At 51.6% G+C, this 12633-nt stretch overlaps 1 protein-coding gene across 4 annotated transcripts in view; it reads left to right on the forward strand.

Moving 5' to 3' along the window:
- The first annotated feature begins 313 nt into the window (after positions 1-313).
- Positions 314-12633, forward strand: part of PCMT1 (protein-L-isoaspartate (D-aspartate) O-methyltransferase) — a 48038-nt gene continuing 35718 nt past the window's right edge. The window contains exon 1 of one of the 4 annotated variants that reach the window (XM_055136102.1): positions 314-593. In XM_055136102.1, the coding sequence (XP_054992077.1) occupies positions 359-593 (235 nt within the window). In that variant the 5' untranslated portion in view covers positions 314-358. The remainder of the gene's footprint in view (positions 594-12633) is intronic. The other 3 variants (XM_055136105.1, XM_055136103.1, XM_055136104.1) reach the window with 3 other exon arrangements.

A 12633-nucleotide genomic window follows, 5' to 3' on the forward strand; every position in this document is an offset into this window, starting at 1 on the left:
AAGCCCACCGCCTAGCAACCTGGACAGCCATAGGAGCAGCCCCGCGCTCGCAACAGCTGACCCGGCGGCGCAGGAGCCGAGCTCGGGGGCGGCGGCGGCGGCACGTTGCTACGCGCCCCGCACCGGAGCCCGCGCCGGGCCCGCGCCGAGAGCCTCGGGCCCAGCTGTCCGGGGCTCGGCGCGAAGCGGGCGCGCAGTCCGCGGCTGCGGGAAGAGGGCACGTGCCGCCGCCGCCGCAGCAGCGGCGCTGACTCAGCCCGGCCTCGGCGCGCGTCCGGGGCAACCGCGCCCGCCCGCGGCCCCGCCCGGCCCCGCCCGGCCGCGCCCGGCGTCACAGGGCGCATGCGTGCCGCGGGGGATGCCGGGAGCGCGCAGTGGCGGCAGCGGCGGCGGCGGCGACGGCAGTAACCGCGGCGACTCCGCCGGGGACGCGGGCGGGGCGGTAACCGTGTGGGAAGTGGTCTCACTCTTAGGGAAATTGTTCGGCACCGTCGCCGCGCTGAAGGCGCTTCTGTACCTGCTCCGGGTGTGCCTCGCGATGGCCTGGAAATCCGGCGGCGCCAGCCACTCGGAGCTGATCCACAATCTCCGCAGTAAGTGCCGCCCGCGGGCCGGCCGCCGCCGCGGGGCCACCGGGCCGGGCCGGGCCGGGCCAGGCCGGGCCCGGAGCGGGCTCCGTCCCCGGGGGCCAGCGTGGCCCGGGAGCCCCGGCCGGCGCGAGCGCCCTGCGCCGCCGCTGCCTCTCCGCCTTCTCCCGCCCGCCCGCCCGCCCCGCTCCCCGCACCCCCCACCCGGCACTGTCACTCCGCGGCCACCCGAGCCGGGGGCCGGCCCCGGGCCGGGAGGGTGGTGGAGGGGAGGCTCAGGCTGTCATTCGAGGTGCCCGCTCGGGGCCGGTGGGCGAGGGGCGTGCCTGGGGCTGGGGGAGACGGCTCCCCCCCGCGCCCCCCGCGCGCCCCCGGCCCCGGCTGCACCCCTGGACCTGGCGGCGGGCGCGCTGGGCACCCGGGCCGCCCCCGCCCGGCGGTTTTTCCTCCGGAGGGAGATGCCGCGGGCTGATAGCGCCGGGCCGAGGCGGGGCGCGGGCGCGGGCGCCGGGCGGTGGAGAAACTTGCGGGGGGGGCGCGGGGGTGCCCGGGGCGCGCGGGACTCGGGCTCGGGGGGTGCGCGGAGACAGCCCGGAGAGGGGGCCTGCGAGGGGCCGGCTCCTAACTTTTCCGGGACATGCATTTGCCCTAGACGAAGGCCCTCTTTTAAAGGGGGGTTTTCCTGTGGTCCTTGTATTCCACGGGCTGGGGAGGCTGGGATGAAGCGTTTGGGTCACTTTGTGTTTGTGCATGGAAATAGGGCGTCGCGGTCCAGTCGGGACAACGGGAGGACCGCGGCCCCTCCTCTCGCCACCCCTCCCCCTACTCCCCGCCCCCCCCCCCCCCCCGCAACACACGGTACCCCTGACCCGGGCTGGAATTGTGACGCGCCCGCGCTTCCCCAGCCCCTCGCTCCAGCCCCTCACCGGTGTCACCAATGCAGCCTGGCCAGCCACGGGCACATTTCTGTTTGTGGTGTGTCGTGTTGTGTAGCTCTTTCCTGGGTATTGTCCTATCTCCAGATTCTGTTTGTGACCTCCCCGAGGAGGACGCGGTTTAAAAAATCCCTTTTGTGTTTTCTCAAAGAACATACCCCCCCACCCCCCTACCCCGCCATAAGTAATTGTAATTAGTGTTTTGCCAGGAATATCAAGATAACGATGAGAAAGAGTAGTGCGGTGTGCATGGTTTAGTACTTAATATTAATCATTTGAAGGGTTTTGTTTGTTTTGTTTTGGGGGCCACACCCCAGGGATGCTCAGGGCTTACCCCTGGCTCTTCACTCAGGAATCAGCCCCGGCCACTCTTGGGGGATCCACTCTTGTAGGGACCTTATGGGATGCCGGGCATGGAATCCAGGTGGGCCGCATTCATGGCAAGCATCTTCCTGGCTGTACTGTCTCTCCAGCCCCCTTGACCTCCGCCCTCCCCCAAATAGCACCCCAGGACTTGGAAACTGTCCTTACTTTAATTCTGTTTTTTTGGAGGGGGGCACACAGCAATGCACAGGGGTTACTCCTGGCTTTGCACTCAGGAATTACTCCTGGCGATGCTCAGGGGACCATATGGGATGCTGGGAATCGAACCCGGGTCGGCCGCGTGCAAGGCAAACGCCCTACCCGCTGTGCTATTGCTCCAGCCCCAAACTGCCATTACTTTAAAGAAAATATTTCATATGTTTTCTAGGCCACATCCAGCAGTGCTCTGGCTTATTCCTGGCTCTGTATGCGGGAGCACTCCTGGCGAGCTCCGGCTTTGGAGTGTTGGGGTTGAACAGGGTCAGCAGGGTGCCGTGGGCAGACCTTCCTTTCTCCCTGTCCTCTCTCCGGCTCCCCTTAGTGTTTAATAGGGTAAATAGTCGCTCTGTTAAGTTCACTTTATGGAAGCTTTGTGAATATGCAGGGGCAGGACTATCATACACGAATTACGTTCCTACGGGCCACACGTATTTCTCTGTTGTAAAATTGTTTTGGGGTGTCCCATGTTCTGGGCTGGGGTGCTATTCTGGGTTGTGGGGGAGGGTGGAAGTGGGGGCTACTTCTGGCCACCCTGGGCCTCCTGCCCTTTGAACAGTCTGCTCAGCCTCAGAATATTTCCATAAAAATATCCTATAGTCTTGTGCCTGCTTATTGTTATAGTAAACCCACCTGAAGCATTCTGTAGACGAATTGTAACTGGATAAAGCTGAATGTTTTTTTCTTTTTGGGTCACACCTGGCAGTGCACAGGGGTTACTCCTGGCTCTGCACTCAGGAGTCATTCCTGGCAGTGCTCAGGGGACCATATGTGATGCTGGGAATCAAACCCGGGTTGGTTGCGTTGCAAGGCAAACGCCATACTCGCTGTGCTATTGCTCCAGCCCCAAAATTTCATTTTAATTTTTGTTGCTTTTTGGGGTCACACCTAGTAATGCACAGGGGTTACTTGACTGGTTTATGCACTCAGGAATTACTCTTGGCAGTGCTTGGGGGACAATATGGGATGCTGGGAATTGAACCCGGGTCGGCCACGTGCAAGGCAAACGCCCTACTCGTTGTGCTATCGCTCCAGCCCCCACAGCTGAAATTTCTAAGGATGTTTTCTACCAGAACCCATAACAAATATTTAATATCCATGAATGTTAAAAATATTTAGTTCTGGGTTAGCTCTGTGATGAGAGACTACATAGATTATTATTCAGCCTCTGATAATTTGTGCAGCTTTAGTTTAAGGCTTTTGGTGAATTCTTAATTCTTTGCTTTTGTGTTATGGGCCATACTTGCAGTGCTCAGGCCTCACTCCCAACTGTGCTGAAGATGCTCAGGCTCCCCTATGGGGTGCTGGGGATGGAATCTGGGTTTGCTGCTTTTAAGGCAAGTGCCCAACTTACCATACTGTCTCTCTGACCCTTATTTAATTCTTTTACTGTTTTGGTCAGACTGGAGTGATAGCACAGCAGGTAGGGTATTTGCCTTGCATGCGGCCAACCTGGGTTCGATTCCTCCGTCTCTCTCAGAGAGCCCGGCAAGCTATCAAGAGTATCCTGCCCACATGGCGGAGTCTGGCAACTACCCGTGGCATATTCGATATGCCAAGAACAGTAACAACAAGTCTCACAATGGAGACGTTCCTGGTGCCTGCTCGAGCAAATCGATGAACAATGGGGCCGAGAGTGCAGTGCTGCTGTTTTGGTCAACCCTGGCAGTGCCAGGGGGCTCAGTGCTTGGGAGGAGTGTCACCGCCAGGACTGCTTAGGGTACCATGCTATGTCGGGGGTCCTAGCCTAGGGCTCCCCTGTGCAGAATGGGCTCCAGCCCTTTGAACTGTCTCCCGGCCCTCGGTTTTATTTTTATCTGTTTATTGTAAAAGTGAGTTTTGCTTATGTGAGAACTTCAGTTTCAGTTGACACAAAAATGGAAAGTTTCTCCTTTCTGGTTGTTTCACTGTTAAGTATTCCTCTGGGTGCTGAGAAGATGTGATTCTGGAGGAAGCTCCTCAAGTGATTGAGCTATGGCCTGCCGAGCACTGGGGAGTGCCGCCAATGATTGCATCGGGGCCTGCGTGTGTGCCTATACACTCTCCCCCACCACCTGTGCCTGCCCACACTGACTGGGGGGGGGGGGCCGATCCTCTTAATTCTGTACCGACAGAATCGGGCTGGAGAGTTCAATGCTCAGGCCCAGCAGTGTGGCACTGCTAGGGCTCTGTGGTCTGGGGGCTACCAGGGCCACTTGTGGGGGTGCCAAGGGTTCTCCACTGCTTTTGGGGGAGGGTCATTGAGTTATCGGGATTGAGCTTGGTCCTGGCACTAGCAGAATATATGCCTTCAATCCCCGAACTAGCTCTCTTGGACAGTTTCACTATGTGTGTGTGTGTGTGTGTGTGTGTGTGTGTATTTTTTTTCTTTTTTTCCAAAAGGAATGAAGTTCATAGGGCCAGGGGGATAGTACAATGGGTAGGGTGCTTGCCTTGTGCATGGCCAACCTGGTTTTAGTCCCAGCACCTGATCTGTAGTCTGCTGAGCCCTGCAGGAGTGATCCCTGAGTACAGAGCCAGGAGTAAGCCCTGAGCACCACCAACTGTGGCCCAAAAGCAAAGAAAAAGAAATTAAGTGAATAATTGGTGGGTTTTTTTTTTTAATTTCAATTAAAAATTTTTTCCCCCATCACACCTGGTGGTGCTTAGGGTTTTCTCCTGGCTCTGTGCTCAGCGATTACTCCTGCTGGTGCTTGAGGGACCTTCTGCAGTAACTGGGTTCAAGCCAGGGTTAGCTGTGTGCAGGGCAGTTGCCTAAACTCGATTTCTTTTTCCTTGAAACGTTACATATTTCATAATATAGCATAGCTATGTCAGCTTTTCTCAACTTTTTCTCGACTGCAGCCCGTTTCTGACCTGTTCCTTCCCCTCCCTGTCCCCCGGGCGCCCCTCCCCCCCATGTCCTACTGATCAACTCCCTAGTCTCATGTATCATGGTTCCCCCCAGCCTTGGGCCAAGGTTCTCTCTTCATATGCATTTTACTTATGGCCCCATTGGACTATCCTGGGGCCGTATGGGCTCTGATGAGAAACACTGGCTTATGTTGACTTACTTGATTTTTGTTGCTCTTATTTAATTTTTTTTTCTTTTGGTGGCTCATTGGTGTTTGGGCCACACCTGGCAGTTTTTGAAGTGCTGGGATTCATACCACATGCTAGGCCAGCGTATTCTGTACTACCTCTCTGGGCCGTGCTGTTAAATCACCTAGAATACTGGTGTGAGTTTGAGTGGCTCCATAGTCTGCATCAGCCGACTGTGACTCAGACACCAATTGCTGGGGCTGGAGAGAGAGCACACAGGGCTGGACTCATGCTTTGCATCCATGAGGCCCCACATTTTGATGGATCCCAAACTGGCACTTACTGTGTGGCTGGCTGTGGTCCCTGGTGACCCCTGAACTACACTGGGAAGCCCTCCCTCCCCTACCCCAGTAACCCACAAAAGATGAAACACAAATTGCCGAGTTTAGAGTTTGTATTCTAGCAATTTCTTCCTCCTCGTCGTCCTCCTTTTGTGTGTGTGTGTGTGGGGGGGGCGCACACCTGGCAGTGCTCAGGGGTTATTCCTGGCTCTGCACTCAGGAATATACTCCTGGGGGTGCTCAGGGGACTATATGGGATGCTGGGGATCAAACGCGGTTCGGCTCAGTGGAAGCCAAATGCCCTATCTTTCCCGGCCCTCTTGGCACTTTGTAAATAATGTTGCTGCTGCTCCCAGGCCAACCCTTTTGAGAACTGAAATTACATGGTTAATTGAACCCAGGTCTCAGTCATGCAGAGCATGCACTTTACCGCTGAGCCACGCCACCTGCCGTTCAGCTGGATCGATACCATGTTTTAAAATAAAATGTGAAAGGAGAAAACCCAGTAGCAATACAGTTCATTACCTTGCTCTCTGTACTGTCTGTTTGTGCTGGTCTTTAGGGTAACCACGGGTTACATGTGACGTTGAGCATTTGAACTGTTAGTAGCACTGAAAAGCTGCATTTTTCACCTCTTATTTCAATTAACTTACCATATGGTTACCAAACTGGATAGCACAGATCTGTAGAGTTGACGTGTATTAAAAAATGTGTGTATTAAGGTATTATTTTGAAAGCGTGAATGAACAAATTAACCTAGTTTGGACAGCCAAGTCTGCTTAATCCTCGGAATGTGAACCCAAATCTCACATTGGCGTTTTATGTATGTTTTTTCTGTCTGTATTGGCAGTGCTCAGATGCCACTCCCGGTCGGGTACTAGGGCATGCTCCTGGCAGTTCTCGGAGCATTATGCATGCCAGAGATTGAACCTGGGCCCTTTGCATGCAAAGCATGTGCGCCAGACCTTTGAGCCATCTCCCCGGCCCTCTTTGAATCCTTGAATGTGTTAGACTGCATAAATAATATTTATGGACTTTGTCAGTCAACTGATCCCTGGACTGTCTTGTATATGCTGGACAGCGAGAGGAGCTGAGCTGCAAGTACAACAAGTATTACTCTTTGTGCAGCTTACTTTGAACATGGGACAGACAAATAAAATAGTACGTCACTTGATAAAGTGACGAAGTAAGAAGAAAAGGAAAGAACTCTGGGGTAGTAGATTTGCATTTGTAGGGGAGAAGGCCTGCTAAGGTGTCATCTGAGCAAAGATTTGGACGAGAGGGAAGAAATTCAAGCCATGCAAATAAGAGTTGGTAGCTGAGTGTTCTGGGCAGAGAAAATAGAGTGTGCTAGGTTGCATTTGAAGTATGAGAGAAAGAATGGAGTTAAAGATACGACACAAAGGTTTAGGGCCTGGGCGACTGGACTGTTTTGCTGTGTTTTGAGTTGGAAATTATAAGTGAACAAGGAACACGGATCTAAGAAGGGACTGCAAGGTTGTGGAAAGCAAGTTTTTATTGAAGGGGGGTCGAGGGTTTAAGTAAGATACTAAGGAGAGAAGTGGTTGGAGTGATAATGCAGTGTAGGTAAGGTGTTTGCTTTATATTGGCTGACCCGGGTTCAATCCCCAGTACCCTGTATGGTTGCCGAAGCCCCACCAGGAGTGATCCCTGAGTGCAGAGCCTGGAGTAAGCCCTGAGCACTGCCAGGTGTGGCCCAAAAACAAAATGAAAACTAAGAAGACATTTATTACATTAGCACTGTCTGTAGCACTGTCGTCCCGTTGTTCATTGATTTGCTCAAGCAGGCACCAGTAATGTCTCCCTTGTGAGACTTGTTACTGTTTTTGGCATATCGAACATGCCACGGGTAGCTTGCCAGGCTCTGCCGTGCAGGCAGGATACTCTCGATAGCTTGCCGGGCTCTCTGAGAGGGATTTATTACATTATTTTCAGTTATTACATTAGATTGTTTATTGCATTATTTCGACCCTTGTAAGTCCCAGACACCAAAAGCAGACACTTAAATGGAGGATGTGTGAATAGTTGGTGTGCACGGGAGAGAGTACAGTGGGTAGGGTACTTGCTGTACATGCTGGTTACTTGGTTCCAGTATCCGCACCATGTATGGTCCCCTGAGCCCTGCCCCCCATTAAAACATCATTGTAATTTGTAGTTTTTGTACCTTTAAATATTTCTGCAAGCAGAAATTTCTTATGTTATTTAGAGTGGTTCTTAGCCACTATTAGGCCACTCGTAGAAAAGAAAATAACTCTCATTAGAATTTTTTTCCCTTTGTTTTGGGTTTGGGGCTACACTGAGAGGTGCTTGGGTCTAATGGAAGACTCCTGGGTCAGGCATACCCAGAAAATACACTTCTTAGTGGAGGCTGTTTTACAAAATTAGGGCCTCATTTAGAATCAGGAAATGACGGTCCTGTTCTTTGTTTTGTTTTGGGGTCACCCCTGGCAGTGCTCAGGGCTTAATCCTGGCTCTGTCCTCAGGAGTTAGTCCGAGTGGGCTCAGGAGAACCAGGTGGGATGTGGGGGATTGAACCTGGGTCAGTTGCATGCAAGGCTAACGCCTTACCTGCTGTAGTATTGTTCTGGGCCCTCCTCTTAGTTATCCTAAACCAACCCTTCCCTGTCAAGAAAAACTTGCTTTCCCAATTTCCTTTGCACTTCCGTCCAAAATCTGTGTTGCTTATTCACTCATTTCTAACTCAAAGAATGGCAGATCATTCCAGTGGCCAGCCCCTAAACCTTGATGTCGTATCTTTAACCCCGATCTTTCAAAGTCACATTTTATTGGCATTACATTCAGCACTGGCCAACATGCTTTGACCAAAGATTATTGTCACACCAGAGTGATGAAGATGACAAGAGGGTCAGCATTTTATGTGGATGGTTTGATGAGATGGAGGTTGTTGTAGCAATGAGGACGCCTAAGAGAGCAAGGGTGTTGAAATACTCAAAAGAAATGGCGTGTCGTAGAGGGTCAATCCAGGACAAATGGGAGGCAGGTTTGGACTCATTATAAGGAAGCATTCACAGGGCAGTTCTAACAATTAGAGTTGGCTTTGGAAAGTTCTTTTTTTTCTGTCATTGGATATGTAGAAGCAAGAATGGCTGACCCTTCCTCTGTAAAGGGTATTGTGGAGGAGATTTGTTAGCAGTCCGAATACCTGCTAGACCTCTAAATCCCTTCCAAAGACTACTTGCATAATGAAATGCATGAAGTCATCTGGGGGGAGGGTGTGTGTGTGTGTGTGTGTGTGAGAGAGAGAGAGAGAGAGAGAGAGAGAGAGAGAGAGAGAGAGAGAGAGAGAGAGGGAGGAGAGAGAGAGAGAGAGAGAGAGAGAGAGAGAGAGAGAGAGAGAGAGACACCGGCCCCATGCTTTGACACAGAAATTGATGCATGGTTATTATTTTATTCTACATCTCCCTGCTGGGGGTTGAAGGCATGTCCTCCGCCACCGAGCCACAGGCCTGGCCTGATTACCTGTTACTTCCTTACTTAGTTTTGGGGCCACACATGGCAGTCAGGGGCCACTTCTGATGGTGCTCTGGTGACCAGTTGGTGCTGGGATCAAGCCTGGGCCTCCTGCTTGCAAAGGATGCACTCTGGCCTGTTGAACCAACCGCCGCCGCCCCCATCCTAGTATTTTAGAGTTCTTAAATCACATCTTAGTTTTTTTCAGAGCAGTAGTGAGTTCCCCCAAAATCTTCCTTTGAAAAATAGATTTAAGGGGCTAGTTATATCTGTTTAGAGATAGGTTTTTTTTTGCTTTTTTTGGGGGGGGTCACACCCGACAATGCACAGGGGTTACTCCTGGCTCTGCACTCAGGAATTAACCCTGGCAGTGCTCAGGGGACCATATGGGATGCTGGGAATCGAACCTGGGTCGGCCAAGTGCAAGGCAAACACCCTACCCACTGTGCTATTGCTCCATCCCCGGTTTTTGTTTGTTTTCTTTTTTTTTTTTTTTGCTTTTTGGGTCACACCTGGCGATGCACAGGGGTTACTCCTGGCTTTGCACTCAGGAATTACCCCTGGCCATGTTCAGGGGACCATATGGGATGCTGGGATTTGAACCCGGGTCGGCCGCGTACAAGGCAAACGCCCTACCCGCTGTGCTATCTCTCCAGCCCCTCTTTTTTAATTTTTAAATTGTGGTTGGTTGTTTTGTTTAGCTCTCGCACTCTACCTCGCAGTGGGTAGTGCTCAGGGCTTACTCTTACCGCTGTGCTCAGGGGTCATTTTTGGTGGTGTCCACGGGGCCATATACTGGGATAGAACTTGGTCAGTCGTGTGCAAAGCAACTGTACTTTCTATCTGGTACCAAAGAATTGTTTTTGAGGGGCTGGAGCAATAGTACAGCGGGTAGGGCGTTTGCCTTGCACTCGGCTGACCCGGGTTCGATTCCCAGCATCCCATATGGTCCCCTGAGCACCGCCAGGAGTAACCCCTGTGCATCACCAGGTGTGACCCAAAAAGAAAAAAAAATTGTTTTAGAAGAATCTGCTACTTAGATAATACTATTTTTTTTTTTTTTTTTTGCCACACCTGGCTGTGCTCAGGGTTTACTCCTGACCTCGCTCAGGACTTACTCCCTGTGGGGCCTGGGACCGTGAGGGGTGCAGCACTGGGGCTGCCCTGTGCAGGGCAAGCTCCCCACTGCTCTACTATCACTCTGGCCCAGCTGACATGTCCTAGAACTTGCTGTTACCTAAACTTCTTTTTGGATTGTAGGGTGTTTTTTTGTTGGTTTGGGGCCCACCCGAGGTAGTGCTCAGGAGTTACCTTGGCTCTGTGCTCAGAGCTCACTCCTGGCAGGGCCAGGAGCTGCTAGGGATCAAACCCAGCCCACCATGTGCACGGCAAGCGCCCTACCTGCTGCACGCTCCCTGGCCCCTCATCATGCCGTGGGAATTGAAAACAACTCTGTTTAAGACTTTCAGTACTGAGTCAAGCTCTACTTAATCTGCGTGATTATTCTAGATGGAAAGTAGAAGGTCACCCTTTTTCTAATTTCCTCGATTGTTGAGAAAAAATAGAGATGATTAACTGCTTTAAGTAGAAATTAAGGTAATTCTCTTATGAGCTATAACTTTGGTAGCAAATTTAGAGTTTATGGCTTAAAATTAATCTCTTTCCTTCCTTCCTTCCTTCCTTCCTTCCTTCCTTCCTTCCTTCCTTCCTTCCTTCCTTCCTTCCTTCCTTCCTTCCTTCCTTCCTTCCTTCCTTCCTTCTTTCCTTCTTTCCTTCCTTCCTTCTTTTTTTTTTTTTTCTTATTTAGTTCGGGCCACATCAGGCAGTGCTCAGAGACTATTCCTGACACCTGCAGTGTTTAGGGATTACTCCTGACTGCCCAGGAATCATTCACTTCTGGCAGTGCTTGGGGGACCTTGTGGAGTGCCCGGGATCAAACCTGGGTCGGCTGCATGCGAGGCAAGCGCCGTCCATGCTGTTCTCTTCTCTGGCCCCTCCGTTCCCGTATTCTAGACTGATATCATTTTCTTTCTCATATTCTCGAGGGTATCTTTTGTTATAAATGAAGTCTGAAATATCAGTGGTGTCACCGTAATCAAGGCTTCTCTTCTCTGGAACAATCCCAGTGCGACATTCCATGCCTGATGTGGTGTCGGGACCCTCGGATCCTTCTCTCCTGCTCTGCTCTCTCTAAAGTTTTTCCTCACTTACAAGCCTGGAGATAGTTTCTGTATCCAGCCAGTGTGTCAAAAAATAGGGAAAGAGAAAAGCCCTATTTCATGAGTACCGTGTGTACGTTCTGTTGACATGAGTTTAATTGTAAGGCTGCACCGAACTACTGGGAGACTAGACTGAACCTAATTAAGATTATGCCACGAAGAAAAAGCCCTGACCACTTCTTTTGCCTTGCTAATTGGAAGTGTGTCTGCTAATTGGAAGTGTATGCATGTTCAGACATCTACATAAACACAGAGCGCCAACTGGTTAAGAGAATTAAAAAGATTACTATCTAGCCAAGTAACTTGTACCTGAAGAGAGAATAATAGGGGACTCGTGTGTGCGCGTTTCTGGCCACCACGTGCAGTGTCTCCTAAAGGGGCTGGATAAGGGGGCTGTATGCGGGATGCTGCATCAGTACGTGCAAGGCAAGAGCCCCACCCACTGTAAATCTCTCCTGCCCCCTAGAGGACTTGTTTGAAAGCAGCAACTGTGGGGCTGAGCAGAGCAGCTGTAGTACAGCAGGCAGGCGCTTGCCGTGCTCAGGGTTAGACACCCGCCCACCTGGGTTAGAGACCCTGCATCCCATACAGTCCCCAGCCCTGCCTTGGGTGAGTCCTGAGTGCTGAGCCACAGAGCCTCTGGGCATTGCTGGGTGTGGTCCCAGACAGAACAGGTGCTTGCTCCTGGTTCCTTCCTGTCCCAAGACTCAGTACCCGGAGTGGACCATTATTTATTTCTGTGCAGTGCCTTGACACCCTAGGGCTTCACCCGGGCATGGCAGACCCTGTGTCCCGAGCTACACTCTGGCCTGTAGATTGAAGTATTTTTTAGTACCCTTTCAGTTCTTTGTGTCTCTAAATCAGGTTTAAACTGTTTTTCATTTTCACTTGGGAGGGCGGTTTGGATGCCACACCTGATGGGCTCAGGAGATGTTCCTGGCTCTGGGCTCAAGAATTATCCCTACTGGTGCTCAGGAGACCATATGTGGTGCCGGAGATCCAAACCAGGGTCACACGTGAGGCTAGCGCCTTAACCTCCCATACTCTCTCTCTCTCTCTCTCTCTCTCTCTCTCTCTCTCTCTCTCTCTCTCTCTCTCTCTCTCTCTCTCTCGCCCTGCTTTTTAAAATTTTAAACATTTTTTTAAAAAAAATTGACTTTTAGGGGCTGGAGCGATAGTACAGCGGTAGGGCATTTACCTTGCCTGTGGCTGACCTGGGTTTGATTCCCAGCATCTCATATGGTCCCCTGAGCACCGCCAGGGGTAATTCCTGAGTGCAGAGCCAGGAGTGACCCCTGTGCATTGCCGGGTGTGACCCCAAAAGCAAAAATTAAATAAAGTAAAATAAAAATCGACTTTTAAACATTGTCTGCTTACCTGTGCCAAAATAGATGTGTATTTACCCCCTAGAAACTACCTGCTCCATCTTTTATCCTAACTTGAGATTTCTCTTTCATGG

This window comes from Sorex araneus, chromosome 4 (genome assembly GCF_027595985.1).
Source record: "Sorex araneus isolate mSorAra2 chromosome 4, mSorAra2.pri, whole genome shotgun sequence".
NCBI lineage: Eukaryota > Metazoa > Chordata > Mammalia > Eulipotyphla > Soricidae > Sorex > Sorex araneus.